Below are 12,820 nucleotides of genomic sequence, written 5' to 3'. Positions count from 1 at the left end.
CTGCAGGTGATATCTTGCAAAGTACCAACACCAAAAACTCACGGTGTGTAGGAGATGAAATTTGGGTGAACACATGTTAGCATTTTCATCATGCATTTGAACAAAAGTGTGAGGAAAGATGAGTTGACAATTAAGTTATTACAATGTGCAGAGTCTAGCAAAATCGATTTTGTTTTATTCCCATGACCAAACTTAATAATATCAACCATATTGATTGATTAATTAGTGTTTTAAATTGATCGAAAAAAATATATGAAAAATTTAAAATAATTTATTAGGAGCAAACATGTAACTCATTCAAAATGAACAATAAATATATGAAAATTAATGGTGTTCGCTTCCAAGAAAAATATTTTGATCGATATTATATGTGGAGATTTTAAATTTGTGGCTACTGGATGAGGATTGTGAAATAATTGAGGTCGTGGTAAAAAATAATAATGGAACGCAATTTTGAATATAGTTTTACGTTGAAAATAGTTCTACAATGATTTAGAATAGAAGTTAATGACAGTTTATATGTATCTTTTCAGGACACACTATATCAGGATTATCGAAGTCCGCTTTACTCCAAAGCGCCCTAACAATGTTATTTTGGTAGATTAGTAGCTTGAGGTCGGAACAATGAGGCAATAATCTTATTATACAGATCAATTAGTATTAAGAAAAACACTCTTTACAATTTCTGAGCACAGACTATTAAAATTAAAATAACACAATATTAATTTCCATGACCAAAAATCTTCTAACAATCATATCATATCAGTTACACAAAACAGTTAAAGAAAATTCAACATTTTATTTAAACCGAATGCTCCATTGGAACCATGTCTATGGAAGTAAATATGACCAGTAAGCATCATTACCTTTTTAACATGATAAACTCCAATCATGTCTGGTTTTGCAAGCAACTTAATTTTCTTTTAGGGAGTTCTCAATATCTATTACAAACCGGTATTTGATGTCTCTATTTACGAGCCTCTCAAGAGCTTCATTGACATACTCGATTGGAATCACCTCTATCCTTGGGTGAATATCGTTTGCAGCACAGAAGTCAATCATCTCTTGTGTATCTTTTGTACCACCTGTAACGCTTCCGGCGAAAGTCTTTGATCCTGTCAAACAGAAGATGCATATTTATATGCAGTTCCACTGCATCAATAAATTGAATTCCCCGAATTGAATAACTGATAATTCCTACAAACTATAACTCAAAACAAACATACCTATATTAAGGCTTGCAGGGCTGAATTTGATTTCACTAGGGAAACCAACTAGGACAAAAACACCATATGGCTTCAAAAGTGACATGTAAGGATCAAATGGGTGATCACCAGATGCTGTGTCGATTATAAAGTCCAGCGATTTAGCCAACGCCTATATAGGAATCACCACCAATTTTGACGACAAAGAAGTACGAGGGTCTGTCAATATCGGTGTTTTGTTCATGATCTGATGAAAATGTTATGAGTAGATGCTTCATGTTACGCTTACCTTCATTTCCTCTTGATTAGATGAAACAACGAATTTGTCTGCACCAAGCAAGGTCAGTGCCTCTTCTTTCTTGGACAAACTAGTGCTAAAAACTGTTACACTCAAACCGAATGCCTTTCCGAATTTCACTGCCATATGACCAAGGCCACCAAGACCAATCACCCCAAGAGATTTTCCAGGTTGATTCATCTTGTGGCGCACCATCGGAGAATAAACAGTAACTCCAGCACAAAGCAAAGGAGCTGCTGAAGCCAATGGATAGCCTTTTGGTATCGTGAAGCAGTACCTGCAGAAGCAACACTAAATATGACATGAACCAGAACTATATCTGTAGTAAGTATAAAATCAAGCATACATTCAGAGCTTATGATAAAATTCAGAGCAGAAGACATTGTAAAACTCACAATTAGGATCTAGCCATCTGTTAAGTTTACCTCTCATGGACTACTATATAACTTGAGTATCCTCCTTTTGTTATTGTACCATCAAAATCAACACCATTAAAAGTGAAGACCGATCCCTTGGTACAAAGAACTTCTTGTTTTTCGTTACAATACTCACAATCCCTACACGAGTTGACATAAGTCCCCACTCCAACATGGTCACCAACATTGAAACGGTGGACATTAGGGCCAACCTTTGTCACAATCCCAGCAATTTCATGACTGATACGAAAAAAAAAAACATAAGCAGATTAGATAAAGTACATTGGATTCTCAACGACTCATCCATACACACGAAAAAAAAAAGCGTGCATACCCAGGCACAACAGGATACTTTGAGTCACCATGTTTATTCCTTGTCCAAATTACATCAGCGTAGCAAACACCACAGTGTGTAATTTTAATATGAACATCTTCGTTCCCAAGATTCCTTAACAATCATATTATCATAAGAAAAAGGTCAGAAAGTCGACTTTTATCTCAAGATAAGACAAAAATGATAACAAAAATACATACATGACCAAATTGACATCAGTATGTGGCATCCAACATGGAACCGCAACTAGTTACTTTTGGAAATAGGGTTGCCATGAAAAAAAAAATGACCATTTACAGAAAACATAAACTCCAGCAGCCCATTGTATAAAGGGGTATCTAAGAGGAAGATACCTGCGACTGAATTTGTAAGGTGATAGAACTCCGGATGCATCTCTTGCCGCCCATCCCAGGCACTGCTCATCAACACCTTTGGAACTCATTTTTTCTACTCCACCATAACGCAATTAACTATCAGTTTACTTTTCATGAAACTAAAACATAGGAATGTTCAGCAAGAATTTACAGGTTATTATTATCCTCATGTGCCGATAAAAGAAATAGTATTATCCTCATGTAACTTCTAACAAATCAGAGATGTCAGGGATAGATAGAGAATGCCACATGCCATAGAAATGGAAAAATGTCCATGAATTGATATGCTTGTAGTAGCAAGAAAAATCCCTAGTCATCGATATTCAATCACGAAAACTGTATTTGACATAATTATTTCATGCTTGCAAGTGTTAAGACCAAAACTCACAGGCTGAGTTGACAATAACGGATATAAGAAGGCAACGAATTACCTAATTCATTAATTAAATTAACTCAATCATCTAACGATACATCAACAGACGAACATATTAAACCTTTTCTTCAATTCAACAATGGTAGTAAACAAATCCATATCCTAAACTGAAATGACGGAAAATTACGAAATAGCTTTTGTAAAAAATTCCAAAATAGTTTTGTAAATTGTAATAGTTCGCGAAGAAGAGTCAATAAGAGAGTCACCTGTGGTGTGTTGAGTAAGGGATCCACGAATGTGAGGATCGGAGGGGATGAAGATGTAAAATAAATGACCCATGTGATTTTCAAACGATTACTTTTATAAGCAATCGAATTAATTAAAAACAATTTGGTCAAAACCCAGGATTCTTTTCACATTCAGATTTTATTAATTAATATTAACACAAAAGAAATAAACTAAGCAAGACTGAACTCTAAACTAAATCATTAAAATGTTTAAAATTATAATTAATAAAGTATATATATATATATATATATATATATATATATTCACATTTTTCATTTTATTAACGACGCTCGCCTTATGTCATATTTAAATAAACATGTAATTTATTTTTAGCATTTTCATAATATGCGTCTTTTTATTTATTCAAACATATGATATTTAATAAAACTTAAATAAAATAATGAAATTAAAAAATATAAATATTAAATATTTTTTCATAAAACGAAAAGAATAATTTAATTATAGAAAAGTGTTTTTATCTTTCTAAGGTCCATTTAGGTGACTCACACCTGACGGAAACGATCGAGATAGGAAGAATCCATAACCTGTAAAGCTAAGTTATAACATAAAATATTTTGGCTTTTAAAGCAAACTAATTGAAAATATTATTTTGTATTTTAAAATAAAAACTATTATACTATTGGTGTTAGAACGTTCAGTAAAAAAATTGACAAAAACATTTAAGTTTTTCCAAAGTAAAATGGCGAGCAACTTCCATCTGAATAGTTTCTTCTACAAAATTTCCTGGACAGTTACAGTGTTTGAAGACGATGAAAAATTTACTTTTACTGTTGAAGGATAGAAATTATGAACAGGTAGCCACTCTGGCAGAGTTGGCAATTCAGCTTCAAATTTAAGCATTTGAATGACTTGCATGGCAGAAGGCCTGAATCTGTAATTTGGATGAGCACACCAAAGACCTATACCCACTAACCTTTTCATCTGTTCATCATCAAACGCTCCACACAGTTTTGGGTCTGCAACTTTCAATATCTCTCCCAATTCATACATCTCCCAAACCCACTCTACTATTGATACCTTCCCCTCCTGTGCCTTTAGATCAATGGCTTTTCTTCCACTAGCTATCTCCAATAACACAACACCAAAACTGTATATGTCAGATTCCTTATAAGCTTTTCCTGTAGTCACATATTCTGGTGCAATGTATCCCCTTGTTCCAGCTATTAACGTTGTTTGCGACCCCTTTTCATGATCCACCAACCTAGCCAAACCAAAATCACCATGCTTAGCGTTGAAGCTTGAATCCAACATTATGTTGCTTGATTTTATGTCCCTGTGAAGAACACATTGTTCCCACTCTTCTTGCAGGTATAGCAACGCTGAAGCCAAGCCTAGAGCTATGTTATACCTCACTGGCCATGTCAAAAAACCGTTCCTATATAAATGGAAATCTAAGCTTCCGTTTGGCATGAATTCATACACAAGAAGGAGATCTTTTTCTCTATGGCACCAACCAAGGAGTTGCACCAGATTCTTGTGCCTCAACTGGCTAATGATCTTGACTTCAGTAGCATATTCCTTTACCCCCCCTGCTTTGATTCTCTCGATACCCTCTTGATGGCAACGTAGGAGTTTAAATCCTTCAGAAAACCTTTATACACGCCACCGAAGCCTCCTTGTCCAAGCTTCTCCGACTCTGAAAATTTACTCGTTGCACTTTCCAGTTCATTGTATGGAAACCTCTTGGGTCCTATTCCCTTTTGGAACTCATCGTCCATTTTTAGATCAATTTCCAACACTTTTTCCTTCCCTTTTATCCTTCTCCACATCAGAAAACAAGCCAATCCTAAGAAAACCACCAAACCTATCCCAATTCCTACCCACTCAACTGCTTTATTATCATCACCGGAAGTATCACCAATTTCTATTTCTAAGCCTGAACTAAATGACCATGACTTCAGAATATGATCCTCAAAATAATATCCCGCAGCTGCGGAGAAGCCAACCATGACCCTCTCTGGTAAGTGCTTTCTCAAATCAACATGGTACGAAAGGCTATTTTGTATTCGACCATATTTTTTGTAATCGTAGCCAGTGAAAGAAGCACTTAAACAAAAAGTGGTGGAATTGTACTCAATGCTACAATTATAAACCACATCTTGTGACATAATAGCTAACCATGATGCAGTTACATTGGACTTCATAGAGTTGAAATTCATACCTACATGAGGGTCTTCGGGGTCCCATGGATTTTGGAAGGTGTCAAACTCCACTGCCACAAATGAGTGTTGCGTCGAGTTCAACACTCTGTCACCATCCACAAGGCCAAGACCACCACCTTCCGTGATGTTATTCAAAAGGGGAAGCCCAGGATCCGCCAAAAAGAATGCAAACCCATCTCCAAACTGAATTTCATTTGAATAAACAGAGAACGAAAAGTGGGTAGTGAAGTCTGCAAGTTTCCCAGAACTCTTATCCCAGAGATGCATCGTTAATTCAGGTGTGACACGTCCAACACTGTAACTGTTGTTCTTTCCTTCCCTGTTAGATGTGACTTGGATTTCTGAAGCTGAAACTTCTGCGTCTCCTCGCAGTTGCAGCCATGCATCATTTCCCCAGAACTTGAGGTAGCTACACGATAGTGTATTTGTAGAAGGGAGGAATGAAACGGTTGCCATTGCATAGCACAAGATAAGAGTCAGTGTGCTAAAACCTCCATTCCCCATGTGCCAGTCAGTCACTTTTGGTATCAATCAAAGGCTTTTCATGTATTATATATGCAGTAATTTCTTTTCACTGTTACTTTTATATTTTTTTTATATGATTTGTCTGATATTCATACGTGCTTCGTAGGAAGAGACACAATATTCGGGTTTAAAATTTGATAACCAACGTTGGAAACAATCGAAATACTTAGTAACTTGCACAATGCCAATGTCATGCTTGGATGTGACTACGTCTTTTAGCTTTCATGATGCAACTTTATATTCGCGTGAAGCCTTTTCACCGTTATCTTTAAACTTAATTTTTTTTTCTTTATCGTATCTGAGCATTCCCTATGATGCCACCATGGTGTACCTTGCATTTGCTGTTTCTTTTTTTCTTTTTCAATGAAACATTGAATTTAAGAAGTTTAACATGTTTTTGTTTTGTCCAATTTCAAAAATATAACATGAGTTTTACAATTGTCTCTCAATTGTTAAAATAAGAACAGTTAAAAGCTGTCATTAATCATAGCCCTGAGCAATCAAGATGCCCAATTAAGTTTTATTTGTTAAGGATAAACTGAAATCTATCCTAGCTAGATTTCAGGGTAAAGAAATTCATCTGGGCAGGGTCAATACTGATGTAAACTATCATTTAATGATGTGCAAACTTATAATAATTTCTTTTTTAGATATGATACGGACCTGATTAGAATTTTAAGTGAGACTAAGTTTTACATTAAATTAAAAATAAAAAAATAAAATATTATATAAAATTAAAGATTTATTAATTTATTATTATTTTAAGATTTTGAATATTAAATAGAATTAAGAAAATAAACGTTATATAAGATTGAAAATTTATTAATTTATTACTTAAAAATTTTAAAATAAAAAGTAGTGTTAATATTTTATGTGATTATATATAAAAACTTATTAATGAATATTTAATGTCTCATTTAAATCTCTTGCATTATTTTTAGATATTAAGAACCAAGGTATATTTATAAATGCAATTGTATTTTTATATAACTTTTTTTTTTGTATTTTAGTTTTTCAAAAATTTTCACATATAAGTATAGTTTACAATATCACTTTAATGTGAAATTTTCATTTTGTTGTTATCTGTGAAAGTTGAAACGTTTACCTTCGACAGCTATGAATTGGGCATAAACTCATGACATTGTTCTTAACCAACAAAATAAGAAAAAGTATGACTCTAAACCAATGCTCTTGCTGGGTAGCATTGTGGTTCGGGAAATCTTTGAATAAGTCGCTGCTTATGCTCTCGCTACCAACAAATTGCAGGGGAAAGCCATCATTTTTTTACAGAGAAACCAGTTAAACACAAAGACAATCACCTTCGTTTTGTATTGCTTTCTATTAAAAGAATTCTTAATATTTATTATTTAACCATGTTTAAAAAAATAGTCCTTCCTATAAATATAAAGAGTTAAAGCTTTGTTCACTTTCAATTATAAATTAAATTTAAAAGTAAAGTTTGAATCGTTTAATTTAAAATTTTTTGAGATAAAAATAAAGAGATTTAAACGTATATAAATAATTATATATATCATAGATAAAAAAATCAGTACATAGAATATCACAATTTTATCTTTATAATTAAAATTAATATATGTATATATATAGTAATATTAATATTATTATTAAATTATTCTCTTTTACTTTTTTTTTTCATTTACCATTATTTGTGTTACCTGAATATAATTCACGAAACACCAGTATAGTTTTAAACAACATTTTTTTTGTGGACTTTAAAGATTCAGGTTTCATTTCTATATTCCATAATAATTTTAACTATAAATATTTAATTAATGAAAATAAATAAAACTCAATGAGATCTAAGTTGAATATATCAAGGATGAGTTTAGTGGAAAAATACAAACTCTAATCAGATCAGAATTTAATTATATAAGAATTAACACTATTTTTGATTCAAAACTTTAAGGTAATAGATTAATGGGATTTTTACTTTTATAATATTTTATTTTCTTATTTTTATCCAATATAAAATTTAGATTCATTGAGTTTTTAATGTATTAATGATCAAATATTTAACTTATCTGAATTCAAATCTATTGGTTAAATAATATCTAAATATGGCGTAGAGTAATTATTAATGTTTGAATATCTTGATGATGTAGTAGGAAATATTGATTAAAAAAAGTTTACGATGAGTCAATCTAAATTGAAATAATTATATTATTTTATGTTATCTCAATGAATCTTACGATTACATATTATGAAAAAGAAAAAATTGTTGACTTAATGGTAAAAAATAAAACATTTTAGTTTCAACTTCCTCATTTCGAGATCTATAAGATTGATGTAAAAGATTTGAAAGGAAACATAGAAAAGATGAGAAGTAAATATGTTTTTAATTAAGATGAATTTTAAAATATAAAATTGAGTGAAAGCCAAAAACAAATGAAAATCCACATAACTTTACAGCCTGTTGTCTGATTCATGAATCTCTTTCTGTAGGTATCCTCGTACTGTAATAATGACTCATAAAACTATAGCAGTTCACCACTATTTAACAACCAAAGCACAAACAACTATCTTTACACTATTCTTTTGTATTATCAAAAAGCCTTTCTCACCCTCTATCCATATTAATCCCACATTATTCTACTTCTACTTTCATTTATTTTTTAAGTTTTATATTCATTAAAAATAAAAATAAAGTCAATTTATAATATATAAATAAATATAAATTTTATTTTATAAATTAATTTTATAGAATTAAATTAAACTTAAAATTCATTTTTTATATTTATATTTTAAATTTCTCTATATTTTCCATAGTTATAGAATATTAAGTATAAATTTAAATTTTATATTAAATAAAAATAAGTGTTTTTTTTATCGTGTTTTTCTTATCATGTTTTATATTAAATAAAATAAACATTTTTATCATATTCAATAATTTACTCAGTTTAAGATAATTTACATATTTTTTCTCTTTTCATCATTAAAAAAATGTTTTTAAAAAAAATAACAAAATTCCAGCTTTAAAGCGGATAATGTCTTTCATATAAAAATTAATATATTAAAGTTTTTAATTAATTTATTGTATAATTGAACTAATATTTGCGTAGTGTTAAATTTTCCATATAAATTCTCTCTCAAATACTCATCATAAACATAAACATAAATTAACAGTGGCATTAATATTTATTGTTCCAAGAAATAAGTTGTCTTATAGGTTTGATGGATGTGTGTTGATCTATTTGCTTATGGGTCTGTCTGAGACAAATAATTAGTTAATAAAAAGTTCAGAGTGGGTATATTTTAAAGGGACAATTTGATTATTAGAATTAATAGATATGTTAATTAAATGGGGCATGAATTTGAGTCGGTTTGACTAATAATGGGTATGATTTGTTGATGATTGACACCTGGCTATAACCTTAGTTGGAGAGGTTAAGGGATGGATTAGTTTAATGGCATTCCTTAAATAGAGATTAAGGAAGAGTGTGAACAGACACAACAATTAATGAGTCCATTCATTGTTTAAGGAAACAAGATATCTTGATTGGGCACAAAATCTCTATCACGTGGTCTTTGCCCAATCACTGCAATAAGTTCCAAAACTGTCCTATTCAATACCAATATTAAAAGGGATTAATGTTTGGGTTTAGTGCCCTTTAATAAAGCACTATATAATTAAAGATGGTATTGCTCACTTTCTTATGCTAATATACTCCTCTTTCAACATATATATATATATATATATATATATATATATATATATATATATATATATATATATATATATATATATATATATATATATATATATGATGTGGTAGAGGTGCACAGATTCTCTAAATTAATTCTACTATGCATAAAATATAGGATGTTAGACTTATTTTATTATGGATAATGATACTTTGACAACATTTTTTTGACAACATTTTAACATCATTTACGTGTCATTCTGTGATTGGTCCATGTTGATGCTTATAATGATTATTATTGATTGTGAAATAATTTTAGATCAATCACATAATGACACGTAAATGATGCTAAAATGTTGTCATGTCAAAGTATTATTATTCATTTCAGTATAAATGAATGGTATGTTGCTTCACATCATAATGTAATCAACAAAGTTTCCTTCCTTATGTTAAAAGTGTATAAATTTATAAGACTGATGTTAGATATTTATGACTGAAGTTTTGATATTATATTAAAAAATGAATTTTAAGTATACTGTATTCTTACAAATCATATTTTCAAAGTAACATTTACATGCTTTTATATACTGTAAATTTATTTTATTTATGAAAACTCAACAATAATAAAAGTTAAGTATAAACTACATAAAAAATTAATATTATTTTCAGTCCAAAATTTTAGTACAATGAATTTATGTATTTTTATTTTTATATAATATTAAACTTTCACATTTTTACTTACTTAACATTTAGACCCACATAAATTTTCAATCGAAATATTGAATTTCATAAAAATATGTAAGAGCTTAAGTATACGAGGAGATCTTGATCTCCTATTTTTTTTTTTACGTATATAAATTAATATCTAATTTAATTTTTTTAAATTTTAATATTTATATATTTGATATTTAAAAAAATTTGTATGCATATTTATATACAGATTTTGACATCTAAAATATTTGTTAAAAACATGCTTATGAAAATATGGGAGTTAATTTTAACCAAACAACTAGCCAAGTTGACTTGTTATACGTGATGAATATTCAATGGCTTTTGGTTAAAAGGTTCCATGGGATTGATATTTTCTTTTGTTGAGTTCACAGCTAAAAACTCAAGGACTGTATGCTTGGTCCTTTAAATATAGAAATTAATATTGATTTTTAGTTTTTTTTATTAAATTATTTTCCTAATTCATATGTTCAAAAGTTAATATCATATATAATACAAAATTTTAAGATTATAAATTTTTGAGTTTTAATTTCTTATATACTATTCAAGTTTGTTTTTTTCTTAAACACTCATACTTCACAACAAAACACCATTTCAGACATCAGTTGTTAACTAAAATTGATGTAAAAAAGTGCTTCTTAAAAAAAAGTAATCATATTTTTTAAATCTTTTCCTGAATGAAAAATCATATAAGAAAACTGGATAATCATACATACATGATAACAATAATTAAACTTTCTAACTCTATTACAAAAACGTATGAATATAATTTAAATCTCAAATTTTTGAACGCAGAAATTAGCATTTTAAATAGTAATTAAGTAATAAAAAGTTATAAATCAGAGTTCATAGACGAGACTAAACTAAATTTAAAACAAAAATGAACATATCTATCTTTTTATTGATTACAAAATAATATATTTCAAAAGAGTTATTAATGTTTATAAACTTATTATCAAATATATTTTAACATTCACTTCTTATATTTCAATATTAATAACATAATATTTATGATTTTATAATAATAATAATAGTGTCTTATATTTCAATATTCTATAAATAACATAATATTTATGATTTAATAATAATAATAATAATAATGATGATAATAATAATAATAATAATAATAATAATAATAATAATAACAAGTAAAAATATATTAATCATCATTCCACTGAAGAAAATTTTTATACTTTTTAAAAAAGATAAAATGAAGTTTTTTTTTCCATCCAAAGTAGTAAACTTTCAAAATATATATTGTTAAACATATCTGTCATATGATCGTCTTGTACATGATACAGATTGAACTTCTGCATACAATTATTAAATTTAAACATATATTATTATAAACATAATTGTTAGATATTTAAACATATATTGTTACAGATATAATTATTTGATTTGGAAACATACCTTCCAACTTATTATTCTCTTTTCTAAGATTGGTATTAAGTTAGAGCAAACCTAATCGTGTGACAAATTTATTAAACTCAAATGAACAACTTTTGATACCATTCGACAGGTTGAAATGTTAGGATAAAAATATATTTAAATATTGTCAGAAGAATGACGTTAATGAAATAAATTACATCTATGTCTTCCTTTATATATTTATATATAATATTTGAAATAATAAAAAAGTGATTTTGTAGAAGTAGGAGTAGTGAAATTGTAATTTTAGAAACTTTTGACAGCGAATCACATGTACATGGTTGGGTTTCATGCAATTGGAGGATCACGCGTAATCTCCATTTTCAAAAGTAAAATATAATCTCCCTACACAAAATTAACCATGACAAATAATAAAGTAATTAAAAATAAACGCAATTATCTCACAATATTTTTTATTTTATTTTTTTCTCACAATCCTTCTAAAATTATTCTTTTTTAAAATTATATTATTTTAATATAAAACGAGTTCAGGAGATCATATGTTTCCGTTGTCACCAATAATTATTTAACCACATTAATTAATCTAAAGTTTTGAATCTATGAAAAGCTTGTTTTATGCTCCTATCGATCAATCACATATGCGGTTCCACTTTAATCAAATTATTATAATACATCTCCCCTCGACTTGCTTCTAAAATATGCAATAATAAATAATTATTTCCATTTTGGAAAAACAGACAAAATACGAAGGACATCGCGTATATAACATTTTCTTATTTTCCACCAAAAATAAAAAAAGGTTGAATATTATTATTATTAATTATTATTATTAATTATTATTATTTTGTTGAATAGAAACATATTTACCTGGGGATGTTACTTGCAACGGATACAATTGTGAATAATGGAAAGCAGACAGATTGAAGAGCCATTTTCACGCTTTTCGCCAAACCTAAAAGCAGGAAAAGTAAGCGCCCTCGGTTTTGGAAAGAACACGTGTTGCTTCCCCATACGTCACACAGTGGAACATTACAGGGTCCC

The 12,820-nt window shown here is 29.1% G+C and overlaps 1 protein-coding gene and 1 pseudogene across 1 annotated transcript; both read right to left on the bottom strand.

Annotated features, from left to right (window-relative positions):
- Positions 1-699: 699 nt before the first annotated feature.
- LOC108341876 (probable cinnamyl alcohol dehydrogenase 1) lies at positions 700-3,407 on the bottom strand. The gene is made up of 7 exons (XM_017579538.2): positions 3,267-3,407; positions 2,607-2,700; positions 2,254-2,367; positions 1,929-2,159; positions 1,495-1,780; positions 1,227-1,377; positions 700-1,115 (listed from the first exon to the last, which is right to left on the bottom strand). Exons 1-7 carry the CDS (start codon positions 3,337-3,339, stop codon positions 913-915), a joined length of 1,152 nt encoding a protein of 383 aa, XP_017435027.1. The 5' UTR covers positions 3,340-3,407; the 3' UTR covers positions 700-912.
- A 613-nt stretch (positions 3,408-4,020) lies between these two features.
- On the bottom strand, positions 4,021-5,975 carry LOC108341710 (L-type lectin-domain containing receptor kinase IX.1-like; annotated as a pseudogene).
- Between the last annotated feature and the right edge of the window lie 6,845 nt (positions 5,976-12,820).

This window comes from Vigna angularis, chromosome 6 (assembly GCF_016808095.1).
Source record: "Vigna angularis cultivar LongXiaoDou No.4 chromosome 6, ASM1680809v1, whole genome shotgun sequence".
In the NCBI taxonomy this organism is placed as follows: Eukaryota; Viridiplantae; Streptophyta; class Magnoliopsida; order Fabales; family Fabaceae; genus Vigna; species Vigna angularis.
This window is presented reverse-complemented; position numbering and strand designations above follow the sequence as displayed.